At 33.3% G+C, this 22,494-nt stretch overlaps 1 protein-coding gene and 1 long non-coding RNA gene across 2 annotated transcripts in view; one reads left to right on the forward strand and one right to left on the reverse strand.

Moving 5' to 3' along the window:
• The window catches only part of LOC128291761 (uncharacterized), a 59,430-nt gene that overhangs the window by 26,384 nt on the left and 10,552 nt on the right, over positions 1–22,494 (reverse strand). The window lies entirely within an intron of this gene.
• LOC108460436 (glycosylinositol phosphorylceramide mannosyl transferase 1) lies at positions 19,263–22,401 on the forward strand. Its single transcript, XM_017759929.2, has 5 exons — positions 19,263–19,879; positions 20,492–20,888; positions 21,294–21,454; positions 21,559–21,629; positions 22,064–22,401. The coding sequence occupies exons 1-5, from the start codon at positions 19,680–19,682 to the stop codon at positions 22,222–22,224; spliced, it is 990 nt and encodes a 329-aa protein (XP_017615418.2). The 5' UTR covers positions 19,263–19,679; the 3' UTR covers positions 22,225–22,401.

A 22,494-nucleotide genomic window follows, 5' to 3' on the forward strand; every position in this document is an offset into this window, starting at 1 on the left:
TAATTCTGATATGGCCTCAAGAATAATCCTTCTCATTTCCATCCCAATATCAACACTGACAAGGATAATTTTGATAGATTCCAATACTCGGCTTTAACCCCTTTAACAACTCCGATTTTATGTAACATCGAAAGCTCTAAACTATCACATTACCTCACTGTCTTGAAACACATCACAATTCATACAACGGTACATTACTGAAATTCAGGAAGTCTTTACTCAATGTAGACTAGTCTAGTTTAGACGCTTCGGTTACCAATATTCTCATCTATCCAAACTTTGTCAACATGTAATAAACTTTTCAGCTTTCATAAGACGAAAACCTTATCATTCGTAGTGACTTTAACTAATATCCAACTCTTTCTAATAAATATACACTTCTCGTTTAGACTATTTACTCTTTTATCAAGTACAAAATGAAATTATATTATCGACTTGAGAAAATAATCCGACATAATTGTCACATGAAATCTTTCAAATAAATAATTCACCATACCGATTGAAACTCGCGCTTTTATCACCTATGCCTTTCTTGATGTCAAATCCTTACACGTAAATTAGAAAAAAATCCCAATACTAAAATCACCACATTACCAAGATCAAATTAGAAGTATAGTCATATTTGACATGATTATCACGAGTGAAGAACGATTTGAACATGAGTCATAATTGACAAATTATAGAACAAAGATAACAAGAAAACCGAATAAAGAAATCCAAGATACGATACTATGCCGAAGAATCGAAAACCAAACTCATAGAGAAAATACAGAATACCCCGATAATTCTTCAAAGAAAGAAAGTCCAAAAGAAAACATCATTTAATCCCACTGGAATCAAATATAACAAGAACAATATATCTTCCCATACATATATATCAGATGAAGCATCAAGTAGAAGAAACAGAATCATAATATCATATGTATTCTCTCATCAATTCTTATCAGACGAAATGGAATAGAATACCCGATGAAATAGAGCAATATAAATTATAAACCAGTCAGACTACCAATGCTTTCATCCAACACTAGAATTAGAAGACATTCCCATATAACAAGAATTTCTTCAAAAGATCAATAGCCATAGAAATATTTCTGAGAACGGGTAAACACATAGAACATCTCAAAAGAGACTGCTAAATCTGTCCAGTCATAACTGTCACACTCAGATAGTTCACATTTCAAATATCATTTCCCCAACTAGTTCTGCCATCACAAATTTCATATTAAACCATTCACTAAAGAAGGTCAGTTCTGAATAAATTTTGATTTACACTTTTCTCGACCTTGCACCTGAGTAATTCGATTTATCAAAGAGAATTTCCTTCTCTAACTAGGACAGTGCATAATTCCAATAATCTTTATATCAATCCGATACTTTACTGACTCTGGCTTTACTTATCAGCTCATTTTCAATCTCTGATCATACTTATAATTATTCTATCACTGAACTCTTTGGGTTCTCAACCGGAAACTTATTCAATACAAATCTCATGAAATTCCACTATAAGTACCACTTCGGTAAGGGGGAGGGGTTGTAGGACCTCTGACTCGACTTTCTTATACATACACATATGACACAACTTCCATCATCATAGCAACATCATCAAAATCATGTCATTTATTCAGGCAATGTAACATTCATGTTGGCTTACACAAATTTTCCTATTGTCCCATTTAGACAATATACTTATGCATACATTCTATGTTTTCTAGATAGCTTTACTTATCCATTCATTTAATTAAATTAATTCATGCTCATGACATCATATAAGGCCAAACAAACATAGATATTTGCATCACAATCACAACATTCATTTCGTGCATCATCATGTACATATCATTACAATCATATAATTCAGTCCAACAATTTAACATAGATAAGTTCATTTCATTATAATCCTTTATCTTATAAAAATTATATATCATTAGCATTCATCAACATTCGACGTCCAAATCAAGACAAGGATATTTTCATTCGTATAATAATATTATGACTTTTATTCATACCTCTACTACTTTTTATTTATTCCGTTCATCTTATCAAGTAAGCCATATACACTACATCATATAAGCATTAAGCAAATATGGATATTTATCACATATGTATCATAAATTTTTATTCATACTTTTCTCGAACCGAGACTTATCATAATCATAATTTTACTCAAATACCTTCACATAACATTGAACATGGTCGGGTGCATTTCGGTTGGAGAGTACCTGTCTAAATAAGACGGTACTCATACGCGTCGGAAGACATCACACTATCACAGATTAGTGGCATGTATAGCTAAACTTTTACACATGCTAAGTTAGTCTGAGAACCGACTAAACCTGCTCTGATACCACCAAATGTAACGCCCCATACCCGAGACCATCGTCGGAGTCGAACACGAGGTGTTAACAGACTTAATTCATTACTTAAACAGCTCAAACAATTTATTTTTAAAATTTTCAGTCAAGCTAGCAATTTGCGTCACAGTTGCTTAAAAATTCATATCTCGAGTTTCAAAACTTGAAATCTAATTCCATAAATTTTCCCTAAAACTAGACTCATATATATATTTACTAATTTTTTTCTAGAATTTTTGGTCTAGCAAATTAGTACAGTTTATTAGTTAAATTCTCCCCTATTTCAGGGTTTGACTGCTCTGACCTCTGTGTATTACGAATCAGATATCTCCTTGTACAGAGTTTCAATGACTATTCTGTTTGTTTATAATAAAACTGGACTCAATAAGGAATCTTTACATATAAATCATAACTTATAATTATCTTTGAAAAATTTATGGTGAATTTCCAAAGTCAGAACAGGGGATCCAAAAATCGCTCTGGACCTATTTCACAAAAATTTAAACATCTCATAAAATATAACTCATATACCTGTTTTGTTCCATCCATATGAAAATAGACTCATAATTCTTAAATTCTATATTTTATTCATCATCTAATTGTATCTCTACTATTTTTAATGATTTTTCAAACTCACATCATCATTGTTGTCTCGAATCTATTTTATGGTAAATTTTACCTATTTCATGGTTTCCATGGATTAGCTAGCAATTTAGCATACATAACACCAAATATGATCATGATTAGCCATTCCAATGGCTAATCATTACCAAGAATTTCCATACCACTCAATAACCATATCATAAGACCATATATACAAAATGATTATAATGCTATACATGCCATACTCAAAATATACAAGCCATTATGCCAAGATGGTATACGGATAGTGTGAGTGTGCCTCCGACCATTCTCGATTTCCGAGCTGGCTTGTCAACACTACAAGGAATGAAAAGGAGGGAGTAAGCATAAATGCTTAGTAAGCTCACATGCAAATAGCAAGTAACACAACTATATACGCAAACATAAAACATCATTTGCATAATCATCACCGAGACATTCATATCACATTTTCATTTATCATATTACCATATTGTTGTTATATCGAGTTTTCAACCCGAGGGTTAAGTACATACCTGTTCAAAGTATTCATTTCACAACACTTACCAATACGTACCTTTCATCTCGAGTATTCCTCCATTTGAGTAGAATTTTACCCGTTGAGCACATCGGAATATAATTCGGATACATGGAAAGTTTGCACATAAGTGCCACATATGTAGCCAAGCTACCATGTAACCCGCCCATAAGTGAACTCGAACTCAACTCAATGAGCTCGGGCGTTCGCATCCATAAGTGAACTCGGACTCAACTCAACGAGTTCGGACATTCGCATCCATAAGTGAACTCGGACTCAACTCGACGAGTTCGGATGCCCAAATATCCTAGTGACATGTCACTTGTATCCTAATCTATTCCTAAGGTTCAACGGGACCTTTTTCCCAATCATGTGTCTCAACCATCTTCTACGGAATGTCGATTCTGATACTCGGTAGTATTTCACATTTTCCAAGTATATCACATAATTTGACATATTAACAAACAATTATCACAAGATAATATTTCATAATAATTATCATATCATTTAAATAATATTAAAACATTTAAAATAATAACTATGTTACCAACATTTACATAAGAACTTACCTCGTATGCGAAAATGGCTACTTTTACCATTTCGTCCACAACTTGGTATTTTCCCCATTTTAGCCCGAATTTTAGCTTTCCTTGCTCTATCATTTAAAATATAGTCTAATTAGGACTCACATTATTCAAATTGACCCAAAATCATATTTTGGCAAAATTACAGTTTTGCCCCTAAACTTTTGCATATTTACACTTTTGCCCCAAAGCTCGTAAATTAAACTTCAGCCTATTTTCTTATGTTTTATGACATGCTGATCATTTTTCCCTTCTATGGTAACATCAAATTCTCACTCTAACATGTACTTATGACTATTAGGTATTTTTGCCAATTAAGCCCTTTTGCTCGTTTTCACTTAAAACCGAGTAGTACAAGTTGTCTAACATAATTTAAAACCTCATAATCTATCATAAAACACCAAAATACACAAATTTCACCTATGGGTATTTTTCCAAATATGAACCCTAGGTTGAATTATTGCTAGCATAAGCTTAATCGAGCTAGGGACTCCAAAACGTAAAAATCATTAAAACGAGGCTAGAACGGACTTACAATCGAGCTTGGAAGCTTGAAAACCCTAGCCATGGTTTCTCCTTGCTATATTCGGCCATGGGGTTGAAGATGAGCAAAATTGGCTTTTAATTTTGTATTTTAATTCATTTTACCCTAAATGACCAAAATGCCCTTACTACTAAACTTTCTAAAATTCCATCCATGTCCAATTTTGTCCATAGACTTAGAAATTGGTAAAATTCTATTTAAGACCTCCTAATTAATATTTCAAAACAATTTCATACTAGAAACTTCTAGAATGCAAGTTTTACAAATTATTCGATTTAGTCCCTAATTTCAATTTAAGCACTTTATGCATAAAATTTCTTCACGAAATTTTCACACAATCATGCAATCATATCATAGACCTCAAAATAATCATAAAATAATTATTTCTATCTCGGATTTTGTGGTCACGAAACTGCTATTCTGACTAGGCCCAAAATCAGGATATTACAGATAACAACTAAAAATATTTTTGTTATACATATTGTTAGAAATGGAAACATATTTGGTATTGCCTGATGAGATAATAAGTTTAGCACAAAGGGAGAAAGTTGATAAGATGATGAGAGAAGTCCAAGATTACAGAATGAAACCAGAAGAAGACATTGTTCAACACCTTATTACTATAAATCAAAAGATGCAAAAAGTGTTGTGGATGGGTCATGAAATGATTAGAAACAATAAAGTGCAATACTTAACCCTTAGAGGGACATTAATAGAACAGGAGCATCAAATCATTTTAGACGAACTTTGGAAGACATCGGTACCATGAACCTATTGGAATCTAGTTATAAACTTCGCGAAGTTTATAATATCTTATGGAGCAAGGAAAATAGTGAGACAAAGTATAGGTTCACGAAAGTTAATTGGGAAGCAAAATGTGTTTGACAAACCATGGATGGATAAATTAGTTGTTAGGAAATTACCAAGAGAACTTATATATTCAATACCAATTATAAATATTGAAGAGGCAGAAGATCCCGAGGAATTTCCAAATTGGATTGTAGAAGATGAATATGAAGAGAATCAAGAATTTCTAAATTGGATTGTAGAGAATTTCCCAGATGAAGATACGGGATCGGAGATGGAAGAAAATGTAGAACTCAGTATAAGTGGTTAAATGTAAAAATAAATGTTGTTCATGTACAAAATTAAAACTGAAAAAGTATAGGCTTATGAATGAAAAAAATTGCGTATTGATTAATTAATTTTGTATTTAAGTAATTTATTTATTGTTAGAAATTGTTTTGAGAAATTTTGTTTATTTTTTTAACAGATTGAATGGATAATCAGTTTTTCGTATGCGTTTATTTCGATGGAATCATCTTAACAACAACCGTTGGATGCATATTTGAATATCGGCAACAAATAGCAATGAGATTTAATAGAAATGTCTTATTGGATGATATGAAGGGAAGAATTAATGCAAAAATTGTTAGACGTTGTGGGAGAAGGATCTCAAAAGTTTTCTACAAGTTTCCAGTTTCGACAGATCCTATCAAATTCACTGAAATGGAACTCGTAGACGACGAAGACGTGGAGACAATGATAGCTCTTTACTGTAGGAATGGGAGTGACAAAAATTCACCGATTCACTTATTTGCTGAGTTAGCCGGTATGAAGCAGAATGAAGATCTCACTGTATATGGTGAAGAACATGCAACTGAAGAACCGTGCGTGGTGGCTCTAATATCGTACATTGATAGTGAATCGACTATACGTGGGATCGATATCGATCTTAATGTTACACCCGATATTGACATAGTTGGTGATGATGGATACGATAATAGTGATTATTGTGATGAAGAGGTCGATAGTGATAGTGATCCCGATGTGGACGATGTCCCCGATGATATTGACGATGAAGATGTGAATGACGATGGAAACACTAACGCGTCTTCAGTGGGGAACCAGATGCGACGTATTGTGATACACAATAACCCTGGGCCATACATGTCGCTCATAGACCCCGACGCGGCGCATGAAGCTGAGTTCCCGGAGTACCCTGAAATACTTCTTACTCACCGGCTGGCTGTAAATTCTGATCATGAGGAGTTATTGGTAGGCCAGAGATTCGAAAGCAAAGAAGAGTGTGTATTTGCTATTAGGCGGTATAGCATGAATATATCAGTGGATTACAAAGTTGCAGTGTCTAAACTGACATTATATATTAAAGAGTGTTGGATGTAACGCCCCCACGCCCGAAACCGTCGCCGGAGTCTAGCTTGAGGGGTTACCAAACATAATTTATCAAATTAAGAACTTCAAATCATTTGTTTCTACATTCACAGCTTTCTAACTACCCGCATCACAGTTACAAGAAAAATCATATCTCGAGTTACAAAACTCAAAATCAAGATCCATAAATTTTCCCTAAATCTAGACTCATATATCTATTTACTAATTTTTTTCTAGAATTTTTGGATGGGCCAATTAGTACAGTTTATTAGTTAAAATCTCCCCTGTTTCAGGGTTCAACTGCTCTGACATCTGTGTATTACGAATCAGATATCTCTCTATACAGAATTTCAATGACTATGAGGTTTGTTTTTATGAAAACTAGACTCAATAAGGAATCTATACATATAAATAAAAACTTATAATTATTTTTTTAAAATTTATTATGAATTTTTAAAGTCAGAACAGGGGATCCAGAAATCACTCTGGCCCTGTTTCACAAAAGTTTAAATATCTCATAAAATATAATTTATATGCCTGTTTTGTTCAATCCACATGAAAATAGACTCATTAAGCTTAAATTTCATAACTTACTCATTATTTATTTCCATTTATACTATTTTTAGTGATTTTTCAAATTCATGTCATTGCTGCAGCAATATTCTGTTTTAAGGCAAGTTTCATCTTTCCATGAATTTCTATGAACTAGATAACCTATTAAACTTCCATAATATCAAACATGATCTAAATTTGCCATCACCATGACTTATCAATATCAAACATTTTCTCAACCAAACATGGCCATATCATAAAATTATTCACACAAAATAAGTATATTGCTATACATGCCATACTTAAGTTTTACAAGCCATTTACCGGATGAAAGTCCTTTGGATAGTGTGATCGAACCTTCGACCGTCCGATTCCCAAGTGGCTTGTTCAAAACTACTGATAAATAAAGAGGAGGAGTAAGCATAAATGCTTAGTAAGTTCATATGTAAATAACAAGTAACATAACAATACTAATATACCAAACAACTTTAGCATGGTATCACCAAAACATATATCACATTTCTAAACATCATTCATCATCTTACCACCTTATCGTTGTTGTATCTATTTTCAACCCGAGGGTTAAGAACATACTGTCCAAAGTGTCCATTTCACAACACTTACCAAAACGTCACTTGCATCTTAAGTGTTCTTCCATTTCACTAGAAATTTCACCCGTTGAACACATCGGAATACAACTCGGATACGGATAATTTGCACATAAGTGCCTCATATGTAATCAAGCTACCATGTAACCCGCCCATAAGTGAACTCGGACTCAACTCAACGAGCTCTCAAGCGTTCGCATCCATAAGTGAACTCGGACTCAACTCAACGAGTTCGGATGCTCAACCATCCTAGTGACATGTCACTTGTATCCTAATCTATTCCTAAGGTTCAAACGGGCTTTTTCCCTCGATCTCACATTTGCCGTCTTCCATGGAATATCGGAACCGATACTCGGTAGCAATTCATATTTATCAAGTAGTAAACATAATTTGCATATTACTCAACATTAACCACAAAGCATAATATTTCACGATTAAAAATCAGCATATCATATAATTAACATTAATAACTTAAAAATAACATTTATGCTACATTATTTACACATGAACTTACCTTGGTACCAAAATATAAAGATTTTGCAATTTAGTCTACAATCTTTTCTTTTCCTCGATCGCGACTTGAATCTCGTTTCTCTTGATCTATAATGCCAAATTAATCTTATTTAATACATACATCCATCAAAAACAGCATTTAATACAAACTTTGGAAAAATTACACTTTTTCCCCTAAACTTTTGCATAATTACACTTTTGCCCCTAGGCTCGGGAATTAAACTTTATTCCTTATTCTTATGTTTTATAACATGCTGATCACTTTTCCCTTCTATGGCAACATCAAATTCTCTCTCTAACATATACTTGTGACTATTAGTTATTTTTGCCGATTAAGCCCTTTTACTCGTTTTCACTCAAAACCGAGTAGCACAAGTTGTCTAACATAATTTAAAACCTCATATTCTATCATAAAACATCAAAATACACAAATTTCACCTATGGGTATTTTTCCAAATATAAACCCTAGGTTGAATTATTGCTAACATAAGCTTAATTGAGTCATTGGATTCCAAAAACGTAAAGAACATTAAAAGCGGGCTTGGAATCACTTACTATGGAGCTTGGAAGCTTGAAACAAACCCTAGCTATGGAGAACCCTTGAAATTTTAGCCCAATGAAGAAGATGGACAAAATTGGCTTTTAATTTTGTTTTAATTCATTTTAATAACTAAATGACCAAAATACCCTTACTACTAAACTTTCCAAAATTCCTTCCATGTCCTAATTTTGTCCATGAACTTAAAATTGGTCAAATTGCTATTTAAGACCTCCTCATTAATATTTCAAAACAATTTCATACTAAAACTTCTAGAATGCAAGTTTTGCAACTTATTCGATTTAGTCCCTACTTTCAATTTAAGCACTTTAGGCATAGAATTTCATCACGAAATTTTCACACAATCATGCAATCATATCATAATCATCAAAATAATTATAAAATAATTATTTCTATCTCGGATTTGTAGTCACGAAACCACTATTCCGATTAAGCCCTAATTCAGGATATTACATTGGAAGTCGGCGGAAGGCTGTAATTGGCGTGTACGAGCTGCATTTATTCAAAAATCGCAGATGTGGGAGATATGCAAATTTTTTGGGCCTCACACGTGCACATCAATACGTATGACTGAAGACCATGGAAAACTTTATTCCAAAACTATATGTACGTTTATCATGCCAATGGTGAAGGACATTCCAACCATTAAAGTTTCAGTACTGATTACCGAAATGCAGGCACGGTTTCAGTATCGAGTATCATATCGAAAGGCGCGGATAGCTAAACAAATGGCAATGGAGAAATTGTATGGGGATTTCGATGCATCGTATAACGGATTACAGGGATGGATAGCCGCTATGCGGGAGTACGTACCTGGGACTATCATTGAGTTACAGACACGACCTTATTACGGCCCGAATGACCAATTACAGCTAGAAAAAAGAATTTTCCATCGGATATTCTAGACGTTTGATCCATGTGTGCGCGCATTTCCCCATTGCAAGGCGTTTGTGCAAGTAGATGGGACGTGGCTATATGGAAAATATACACAGATCTTACTTCTTGCGATTGCTTAAGACGGCAACAGGAATGTGCTCCTGATAGCATTTGCCATCGTAGATAAGGAGAACATGGAATCGTGGGAATTCTTCCTTACCAACTTGCGGAGGTATTGTTATTAGCAACGATAATATTTGTATCATCTCCGATAAAGGGAAAGGATTAATTGCCGCCATTAGGCGTTCCGGTGTACCATGGAGATCTGTTTACTGTATCAGCACATCGCGGCTAACTTTCATCGAGATTATAAAAATGCAGACTGGAAGAGACAAGTTGTGAAAATGGGTAAATGATTACCTTATCTTTTCAACATATGTTTTAATGCTTTAGGCCAATACTGTAACTTATCTTTCCTTAATACATATACAGCGCACGAGCTGGAGCCACATATTTTTCGCCAAAGAATGGCTCAACTTGAGAGTGACATGGAGGGTCAAATGAACACATCTTTCCAACAGTGGTTGGGTACTATGGAGCCATGGCAATGGGCTCAAAGTTTTGATAAGGGCTTTCATTATGGTCAAATGACCACAAACTTAGTGGAGGGGGTCAACGCTGTGTTGTTGAAAACACGACATCTTCCGATTTCATCTGTCTTTTCGGCTACATTTTACAGGTTGGAAACCTTGATGCCAAGAATGGGTCAGCAACAAGTCAACCAGATAGAGGCGGGATACGTGTTTGTCGAAGATGTCAGGGATGCAATGGTTGCAAACCGTCGGATGGCGAGGTCGATGAATGTAGAAATATATTCACAACGCCATGAAACATTTCGTGTTATAGAGACCATCAGTCGTCGACCAGGTATACCACCTAGGTCCTATGGAGTTGATCTCCGAAACAGACGGTGTGATTGCAGGAGGTTCCAAACACTTCATTATCCATGTGCACATGTCGTGGCAGCGTGTGCTAAGGTGAACCTTAATGTTGAACAATTTGTCGATGATGTGTACACACTTGAGCGCACGTTACTTGTCTGGGAAAATGAGTTCCCTGTCCTGCCTGACTTGTCTACGTGGGAGGTACCTCCGACGACTTTCGAACTTGTCCCAGACAGAGGGCTACGCAAGAATCCTAGAGGTCGTCCGCAATCATCCAAAATTCGTAATGAGATGGACATTAGGGAGAAATTCGATGGTAAGCGTTGTGGATTTTACAGGTTAGCTGGCCATAATCGGAGTAAATGCCTGCAGCGAAACTATCATATTGGACAATCATCATGATCGGGTAGGAATTGAGCCTATGTTGTAATGTATTTAATTTATATAAAAAAATTATATTACAAAGTTTGTTCCAATTAGATTAATGTTGTAATGTATTTAATTTATATTACAATACTAAGTTTGTTAAGTTTTAGTGTTTTAATGTTCAAAATGTCCAAATTAATCTAATTTACATTATGGTCAAATTTTGTTACAATTTTCAAAGTTCCAATTAATCTAAATAAATATATAGAAAGAAATACAAACTTTTTTAATATCAAAACCCAATAAACCCATAAAATTGATGGTTAGATGGTGTGGTCCTAGGGGTATACCTATTCAGAGGTCGACATTCACGTTGTGGGTGATCACGATGACCAACATCCTCTTCAGTCGCAGGTGAGGGTGTTTGATACAAGGAAGAAAAATCATATGGCTTGAATGGCATCGATGAACTTGAGCCGGGAGGGGTGCCATACTGCAGCGGATACATCCCAGGAGGAGTGGAGTACTGCGGTGGATATGGGCCGAGGCTAGTGCTGTACTGAGGGGGATACAGGCCGAGAGAAGTGCTGTGCTGCGATGGAGACGGCCCAAAGATATCAAACTCGTAATGATGACCGCCCCCTGACGAGCCCAAGAAATATTCGTTGTCTAGGAAATCCGGATGATAAGAAGTATCAGCCGAATGTGAATATGATTGCTCAGACTCGGCCTCAGGCTGTGCCTCGGGCTCCACCTCTCACTCGGGCTCGAGATCTGGCTGTGGATCGGGCTCTATACCGCCATCGGCTCAGTATGCCCTGTGTCGTTGCACATGCGAGGGACTGATGATTGGGCACCAAGTAAATATGGCTTTCCCATACTAAAGTACCATTGCATGTACTCTGGCGACAGTTGCAAATCGGAAGACATATCCATCCGAGGTCTTCGACCCATTCGATTATCCCACACCGTAATATATCCCCAGTGCGCAACCCCCGAATGTATTCCATGTTTCCCTCTCTTGTTGATGCCGTAAACCTTCCCCACCTCCTTTGGCGGATCCGGGATATACTGGATGCAACCAAACTGTCGTACTACTCGATCCCCATGGTACCACTCGACTACATTGAAACTGATAATTGGTGCGTTAGTGCACCACAATTGAGAATGAATGTAGGCAGAAGATGGTATAATGGCCACAATTTCTGGTCTACGATATGACATCCAAATAAACTGCACGATTAATACCATGGTTAAAATTTCACACGGTTTGAGTAAGATATATAAAGTAATTACATGTCACAAATATTGGAATAGCTTACCCCTTCTCCAACATGTTGCTCAATCAACAAACGATATATCGAGACAGTGTACGACCTCCCGATACCTGGATAAATACTCCATCTACGAAAACAAATTTCAAAGAAATATAGTATCGTTAGAATAGTATCATTATAAAGAAACTATCAATTAATAACAAGTTAAATTTTATCACCTGTTAACTAGTGGATACATAAATTTTATCACCTGTTAACTAGTGGATACACGTATGGCTGGTGACTAATTGATACCAAGAATGGCATTCGATAAAGAGCCCATGGCTGCAACAATATAAGGCATCCGCCTATGTCTGCAGTATGAGGCTTTGTTGTCCGACAAAGCTCACGATACAACATAGCCAGAACTGCGGAGCCCCAGCTATACGAACGAACATTATGCAAATCAGTTAATAGAGGTAAATACATGATATGAACCCTGTTGTTGTTCACATCGAGCATCAATACACCCCCTATAATATGCATAATGTACGCTCGAGCTGCGCACATCAACTTTTCTTCAGTGGCATTATCTGGTAAATGCTGAAAATTTGCTTTCAACCATGTAAATTTCAAAACCGATAAATTGGACTCATCATCGCCGGGCGTGTAATACCCCTACCCGTATTCATTGCCGGAATAGGGTACGAGGCATTACCGGAGTTTACGAATTTATTATTATTTTTTTCAATTCAACATATTTTCATGATAGATTCATGCATTTATATAAGATAACGTCATCACATATCTATAACCAGGTTTGTTAACCATACTAATGGCTAACTTTACATTCATTTCACGTTAACATTTACTTTGTTAGCTTATACATGCCATTGATTTCCAAAATAAAGTTTCTTTATATACCGAAATCCCGAGGTTGACGATGTGAAGTGTCTCCGACCAAATCCGACCTCCGAGCTCTTAACACTACAAAAGCAGGGAAAAAGGAAGCGGGTAAGCACTTTGTGCTTAGTAAGCTCATGTAACAAGAATTATACTTACCTAATATTTTTAATACAATATAATAAACATTCATATATCCATTCAATGCATTATTACCCTAACATGCACAAACTCAACATTCAAGTTAGTACAATAATTTCCATGTATCAATAATATATATATATATACCATGATTGATGTACTCATCAATACCATGATTTTCATTCCTTATTATTTTCATATTTATCCCGTTGAATTTATCGAATTTCGATAGATTTTCAGAGGTACACTTTTAGTGTACAATTCGGTCCGTCAATTTATATTCATGTGCGACATTTCCATTTCGAGAGCACACTCCCATGAACCTCAACCTTGCAATGGGATTACCGGTCGAGCTAAATCCTCGCAATATAAATTCATAGAGTATTGTCGGGATTACGGTCCAAAGCTAAATCCAGCAACGACAATTACTCTAATGAGCTTGGATCCAATTACCAGTCCAAAGCTAAATTCAGACCTAATTCGGATTACCCGTCCGGGCTAAATCCATTTTACACATATTCTTCGGGAGGGCTATATCAGGATAGGATCACCCGTCCGGGCTAGATCCTTTTTACCGTCAATTTCTTTTCAGAGATCCATCGAATTTTCCTTTCATTCAAACGGGATTTCTTCCCATTTTATCAAATATATCAATGTTTCATAAATTTCCATATAATGAACATTCAAATCATATTCATATCAAAAATATGCAGTTCAAGCATTTAAGAATATAATTCAAGTTACACGAACTTACCTTGATACTTGTTTGTAAACAGTAAAAATCTATTAATCCCGAACTTTTTCCTTTCCTTGATCTAGCTTCGTATTTGAATCTTCTGGATCTAAATAAATAAATTTAATTATCAATTTAATACATTTCATGTTCATATGCAACATTCTCTATAATTCAACTATTATTTATAGTTCATTCAAAGCTGTCTACTTGAGTCATAGTCACTAAATTATTTATAACTTGAGCTACGGAACTCCAAATTAAGATCTATTAATTTTCCCTGAAACTAGACTCATATATATTTTTACCATAAAATTTTCAGAATTTTTGGTTTAGCCAATCAGTACAGTTTATTCTTCAAAGTCACCTCTGTTCTGTTGTCTAACAGTTCTGACCCTTCTTCACTAAAAATAAATTATCTCTTTATACAGAATTCAAATGATGTTCTTGTTTGTTTCTATTAACAATAGACTCATTCAGAATTCTAGACATATAAATTTAAGTCCCTAATTATTTTTATTCAATTTTTTATAATTTTTCAAAGACAGAACAGGGGAACCCGAATTCATTCTGACCTTGTCTCACAAAATTCATTATATCTCAAAATCTACAAATCCATTGCTTACAATATTTCTTCTATGAGAAACTAGACTCAATAAGCTTTAATTCCATATTTTGTTAATTCTCTAATTCGATTCCTACAATTTTTTGTGATTTTTCAAAGTTAGTCTACTGCTGCTGTCCAAACTGTTTTAGTGCAAGCTGTTTATTACCATTTTTCCCCTAAGCTTTTAATAAATGATAATTTCGTCCCTACTCAATTAGCCTCTCAATTGAGCTGATTTTTCTCAATTAACATTTTATTCTATCACCTTAAACTAGTTTACAACCTTTAGGAATCAGAATTTCATCATTAGACTTTAATTCCAAACATTTTCACAATTAGGTCCCAAAAATCAATTTCCATTGAAATTGCCTAATAAAATCATCTCATAAACAAATTAAAGCTTTAATTTCATTCTATTTCATCATAAACTTACAGCACTCAACCATGGTGACTTTAAATTTCATCCATGAAATCAAAAACTAATGAATTTAATAGTAGGATCTAGTTGTAAAAGTCTTAGAAACACAAAAATTACAAGAAAAAGGCAAGGATTAACTCACTTGGTGCAAAAATTATGAAATACCAGCTTAGAGAACCCTCCTATGGCGTTTTTAGCTGCTGGAATTGAAGAGAAATGAAGAGAAATCTAGATATTTCCTATTTAGTCCTAGTTTTATTTAGTTAATTTTGCAATATTCCAATTTTACCCTTAATTTATCAATTTTTCTGCTAATTTCATACCCTCCAGCCCAAATAACTTTTGGGTCTAATTGCCTTTTATATCCTTTCTCATTAGACTAATAAGCTATTTAATCACTCTAGCAACTTTTACACCTATTACAATTCAGTCCTTTTCATTTAATTGACTACCCAAACATTAAAATTTCCTAACGAAATTTTAATACCACATTAATAACATTTCATAAATATTTATAAAATTATTTTTGACTCGGTTTTACGAGATAGAGGTCCCGATACCTTATTTTACCCAATTTCTTCAATAATTTCTTTTCTAATTAATCACTAAATTGATAAAATTTTCCTATCAATATTTTCATACGATTTTCCTATCATATAAATTTTCAAGCAAAAATATTGAAATCAATTTCTCTTTAAATCGGATTTGTGATTACGAAACCACTATTCCGATAACATTGAATTTACGCCATTACAGGGCGAGGCTCCTAGGAGGCTATAACAAAGTGCAACCGGCTCAGCTATCGCACTTACGCCTGTTACCGGATTCCTGTCGATTGGGAGCCCAAGTTGCAGTACAACATCCTCCAGAGTGACAGTGCACTCCCCACACGGCAAATGAAAAGTGTGGGTCTCCGAGCGCCAACGCTCAACCAATGCGGATATTAAATCGTACCGCAAATCAAACGTCCGGATCAATGCTGCTGACCCGAATCCAGCTAGCTCCAAGTACGGCATCAGTCGTGCATCTGGGGAATATCCTCAACCATTCACCCGGCCCCTTAATACGCGGTACGATTCCTGACAATGTTAAATTGCAGAAAAAAGTTATAATAACAAAATTTATTTCCGTAAATTACATAAATCTTTTTTAATAGAACCTGTGAGTAACAAATAACAATATATTACCGTTTTATTAACTGTGTCAGCTATGTGAAGATCTTCCTTAATCAATGAAGCCGTTGCCATACCTGCAATTTCAAATAAATTTCGATTATTAATTTTACTGTTTGATGGATTTTAAATATTTATCAAAATAACTAAATTTTATATATTGCTTTTAATTACAAAAAAATACCAAACCGTTTTTCCGACAAACATATTTTTGTCATACTACATTAAAAAAATAAATATACCCAAATCAAATACAAATATTTTATTATTATTTTAAAATGATAATAAGTAAAATATTTTAGTTTAAATTATAATATATATAATATACCGGCATGTAGTTCAATATATTTTGGTATTTATTTTATTTTCAGATTTTATTTTTAAAATATATTATTTTCAGTATATTATTTTTATATTATTTTAGTACATAATGTTTCAAATGTATTATTTTTGTATTATTTTATATTAATTTAATAAAAACTCGATTTTGACCGTTTGTTTTTTATTTTATTTTGAATTTTACTTTTTAAAATATACTATTTTCGTATTTTATTTTTTATATTATTTTAGTACATAATGTTTCAAATGTATTATTTTAGTTTTTTATATTAATTTAATAAAAACTCGATTTTGGCCGTTTATTTTTATTTTATTTTCGGATTTTATTTTTAAAATATACTATTTTCGTATTTTATTTTTTATATTATTTTAGTACATAATGTATCAAATATATTATTTTAATTTTTATATTAATTTAGAAAAAAACTCTGATTTTGGCCCTTTTTATTTTTTATTTTCGGATTTTATTTTTAAAATATACTATTTTCGTATTTTATTTTTTATATTATTTTAGAACATAATGTTTCATGTATTATTTTAGTTTTTTATATTAATTTAGTAAAATCTATGATTTTGGCCGTTTTATTTATTTTATTTTCGGATTTTATTTTTAAAATATACTATTTTCGTATTTTATTCTTTTATATTATTTTAGTACATAATGTTTCAAATGTATTATTTTAGTTTTTATATTAATTTAGAAAAAGCTCTGATTTTGGCCTTTTTTATTTTTATTTTCAGATTTTATTTTTAAAATTTATTATTTTCGTATTTTGTTTTTTATATTATTTTAGTACATAATGTTTCATGTATTACTTTAGTTTTTTATATTAATTTAGAAAAAACTCTGATTTTGGCCCTTTTATTTTTATTTTCGGATTTTATTTTTAAGATATATTATTTTCGTATTTTTATATTATTTTAGTACATAATGTTTCATGTATTATTTTAGTTTTTATATTAATTTAGTAAAAATCTGTGATTTTGGTCTTTTTTATTTTGTTTTCGGATTTTATTTTTAAAATATACTATTTTCGTATTTTATTTTTTTATATTATTTTAGTACATAATGTTTCAAATGTATTATTTTAGTTTTTTTATATTAATTTAGTAAAAATTCTAATTTTGGCCGTTTGTTTTTATTTTATTTTAATTTTATTTTTCAAAATATACTATTTTCGTATTTTATTTTTTATTATTTTAGTACATAATGTTTCATATGTATTATTTTAGTATATTTATATTAATTTAGTAAAAACTCTGATTTTGACCTTTTTTATTTTATTTTTAGATTTTTAAAATATATTTTTAAAATATACTATTAAGTTATTCTTTTAATATTTTTATACTATTTTTGTAAAAAACTCATCACATAAAAAATCAAAATATAACATGCCAAATAAAATTAATAAAAATATATCTAATTAACCTAAAACACACTTACCAAATAAATTAAATAAAATAATAAAAAATATTTTTGTACATAACATAGATAGGATTTTTACTTCAATGAAAATTAAAAATAAATTAAGAATATATATAAAAATAAAATAAATACAAACATACATTAATATCTCTTTTATCCAAAATATACCTTACAAAAATTAAATTTAAAAATTAAATCAAAATCAATCAACAATAATAACATTAACAATTAATATAAATCATTTATTTCCTTAAATTAACAATTAAAATTATTTCTTTAAAAAATATTACTTTTTTTTTCCTTCCCTCCCTCCTCTTCTTCTTCTCCTTCTCTTTTTCTTTCTCTTTTTCTTTTTCTTTTTTCTTCCCTCACCAATGTTGCCTCTTCCTTCTTCTTCTCCTTCCCCCTTTCTTCTTCTTCTTCACTCAGGCACACAAAGAAATTGGGGACTATTTTAAGGTCCTCAAACACATAATAAAACAAAAGAAGTGGCTCAGAGCAGTCCCGTCGGTGGCAGTGAGGAGTCCCGTCGGTGCAGAAGAGTGAGCGTTGCCGCCTGTGGGGTACCCTCCACCCTTATTTTATTATTATTTTTTTCGTCCTATTCTTTTTTTTTTTAACATGCAAATCTATCAAAAATATTTAGATTTGAGGGTGATGCCGCCTATGCACCACCCTTCATCACTTGCAATAATCTATTTTCGTATTTAATTTTAAGGACATCCTATTTTAATTTTTTTTTATATTATTATCGTAAAAATCCCTCGGATAAGGATAAGCAAATGAACAAGAAAAAGAATAAAGTTATTTTCTTTTAAAATTATTTTTATATTTATTGATTTATGGTCTAACGTCGAAGTGGTCATAAGCGTGTTGCTGTTTGAAGAATTTTTAAAAATATTTTACTGGAACAAATCAAATAAATTTGAATAAGTCCTAATTATAAAATATCTTGTCGGCTAAGGGTCAACCTCAGTAACTGTCATGAACCATTTTAATCCAACGGTTCTCAATACTTCCTTTCACATCAACGTATCTTTTCTTCTATCCTGATCTGAGAATTCTTAAAAAGGAACGAACCCCGAACGTACATTGCAATGGGCAATAAAAAACCACGAGCACATCAACATCTCAGTTTCAGCCAATAATATCCCTCCGCGCGTTACCCTAGCATCCATCTTATGGGACTCTACCTCCTTAACCTCATACACATAACCACACCCTATAACTCTCCCCACCCTTTTCCCTTCACCGGTTCTTCCTCACCGGCGACAAATCTACTTCCCTCTCACCGCACCGGAGCCGAATCATATAAATAGCAATTCAACAAGCGGCGGATGAAATTTTCAGTTTCGTGACTCGGGCTCCATTCAACGTCACATCCCTCGAGTTCAGACTTCAGATCGACTCAGTCTTCTTATAAGGAAAAAGGGAAAGGGGGGAGATTGAGGAATTAGAGTGATAGAAGACGATGAGGGGCGGTTTACCTATTAGCCGTCGATCGGTTTTCAAGTTGCGTCAAGTTGGGATCGGGACGCTTGGATCGGCAAAGATCAAGATCCTTCTCTGCGGTTGCGTCGTGTTAAGTCTACTCGCAATCGCGAACCGAAACCGCGACAGTTCTTCGTTTATGGGATGGACCGGTGACTTTGACCGCTCTTCTTCTCCAAGGTGCATCTCCCTATTACTATATATTAACTTTTATAATCTTATATTTTCGTTTGAATTTTCTTTCAGATTTTTGTTGAGTAGTTTCCAAGTTTAGATATAAAAAAAAAAGGAACCATGACTAAAAGAGGTTCGTTTGTTTTTGGAAACTTCGAGTAAATATATCATCTAAATCAAGATTTTTATTGGAAACTCCATCAAATTGTTATCAAGTTCTTTTATTTATGGTAATTTAATTATTTTTAAACCATAACAACAGTTAGGATCTGAAACTAAGCCCGTTTTAGCTTAAAATATTAGGAAGTGATTGATAATTCTAACTTCAAATTTAAAGGTTCTTTTTGGTGTTTATTCTGTTTAGATGTATAAAGAAGGGTGTTTTTTTTTTTTTTGTATAGGAAAGTTCATATCTTTTAAAAGTTCTTTTTTTTTTTTTAAATTTTCTTAGGGATCTTGAACTCGAACAAAATCACTCTGAGCTTATATTGTTACTAAAAATTTCAACAAATGATTGATATACAGTAGAAACTTAAATCTTTTAAAGGCATTTACTGAAAAATTTTCCAGATTTGATAATAAAGTGATGATGTTCATTACTGGGTTGTGTAAGTACAGGGGAAGATACTCGATTGTAATGAATACTTGGAAAAGATATGATCTCTTGAAGAAGTCGATTTCCCACTACACGTCATGTCCGAGGCTCGATTCTGTACATATTGTATGGAGTGAGCCGGATCCTCCATCTGATTCGCTTAAAAGATATCTCAACCATGTTGTGCGTTCAAACTCTAGAAAGGATCAGCAAGTTGAGTTGGTCTTTGATATCAATAAAGAAGATAGCTTGAACAACAGATTTAAAGAAATTAAGGATTTGAAGACGGATGCGGTTTTCTCAATTGATGATGATGTTATATTCCCTTGCACTTCTGTAGAATTTGCTTTCACTGTTTGGCAAAGTGCCTCAGATACAATGGTGGGATATGTTCCTCGTATGCATTGGGTAGATCAAAAGGTGCGCATATGTTCTGCAATTTTGTTGTTTTAATAATTTATCATAATTGATTTTGATGCTAGCCTTGCTGTATCAGTTTCCTTTGGTAAGTTTAGGCATACAGTTTCAGACTTCTGACTTATGATTGTAAATATGCCTACTTCTGGCACTGAGCTTCATATCTGTTGTCTTCATTGAGAAATTCATGAAACTTAACATGTTACTAAACAAAATCTTGTAGCTTTATCCGTATGTTAATATTGTATACCATTGATTGAAACTTTTACTTGGCATTGACTAATGGATTGATTACAAAACTCTTTTTTCTTAGTTGTCATAAATGTGAGGATCATAAACCTCCTGCACTGCAAGATATTCAAATTACTTGAAAAAAAAAGATAAGCTCTTGATTTCATCTTTATGCAGAAAGGAGAGAATAAATACAAATATGGCGGATGGTGGTCAGTTTGGTGGACTGGTACATACAGCATGGTACTCTCAAAGGCTGCCTTCTTCCACAAGAAGTATCTCAAACTTTACACTGATGAGATGCCTGCATCACTTAAAGAATACATAACCAAGAACAGGTCCCTTTTCATTTACTACTATTGCGGACTTTTTAAATGGTTTCATCATTATATGCAACTTACATGTTCTTTTATTATACTAACTCCATGGCTGAATTCACCAGGAATTGTGAAGATATTGCGATGTCATTTCTTGTTGCAAATGCGACAGATGCTCCTCCCATTTGGGTGAAAGGTAAAATCTAAAGGAATCTATATACTAATATTTTTCTCTCTTTTGTGATCCTCATGTTATGCAAAAATGATTGGCGGGGCATACCACATGTGCATTAAGAAAAAAGCCTTTAAATAATAGAAAGCATGTACAATCAAGATGTTGCGATGGGCAGTTACAAGACTAGTCATAGTTTAGTTCTATGGGCATAGTATTCGTATAGATGGTACTGATTTTGGCTAACAGATGTTAAATATTTTGGCTAGTAATGTTATCTTTTGCTTTGATCTCAAAAGAAGTTGCTTTGATTGAGTTCTTTCTTCCAGATTCTTGAAGTTGAAAATTATTTAGGGTTTTGTTTCAACCAACTTCTTTCATTCTTTCTTTTAAAATTTTACGAATTTCCTTGCTTACTCTTACATCATTATATGTTAATTCTTGTGCTCCAATGGTAGGGAAAATATTTGAGATCGGTTCAACTGGCATTAGCAACCTGGGAGGTCATAGTGAAAGAAGAACAGAATGTGTCAACAAGTTTGTGGATGAGTTTGGACGAATGCCCTTAGTTCCGACTGTTATGAAGGCTGTGGATAGCCGCTACAGTTGGTTTTGGTGATGCCTGAGATGCACCATTAACACGGCTTCACATTTTCCACTTATTTAATGCTCAATCCGCAGGTTGAGATCATTGCAACACTGTTTCAATTATCCTGAGTTTGTATAATATATAAATTTTGTTGTACGCTTAATGTGTTTTGAGAGAATAGATTCGTGCCAACACGGTATTTCACCATTTGGGACTTTACAAAGTAGTACTTAACTCTGATCTCCTGACTTAGGAACAGATTAATCATTTTAGAATGTACTGTTTTTTCGTCGTTGATGT

Source organism: Gossypium arboreum, chromosome 4, assembly GCF_025698485.1.
Source record: "Gossypium arboreum isolate Shixiya-1 chromosome 4, ASM2569848v2, whole genome shotgun sequence".
Lineage (NCBI taxonomy): Eukaryota > Viridiplantae > Streptophyta > Magnoliopsida > Malvales > Malvaceae > Gossypium > Gossypium arboreum.

What these genes read in the sequence shown, in the direction of transcription:
- LOC108460436 (XM_017759929.2), top strand. Translation starts at nt 19,680, where the DNA reads ATGAGGGGCGGTTTACCTATTAGCCGTCGATCGGTTTTCAAGTTGCGT. An exon ending in GACCGCTCTTCTTCTCCAAG is followed by an intron (nt 19,880 to 20,491) that starts GTGCATCTCCCT and finishes GTGTAAGTACAG; the next exon opens with GGGAAGATACTCGATTGTAA. An exon ending in TGCATTGGGTAGATCAAAAG is followed by an intron (nt 20,889 to 21,293) that starts GTGCGCATATGT and finishes ATCTTTATGCAG; the next exon opens with AAAGGAGAGAATAAATACAA.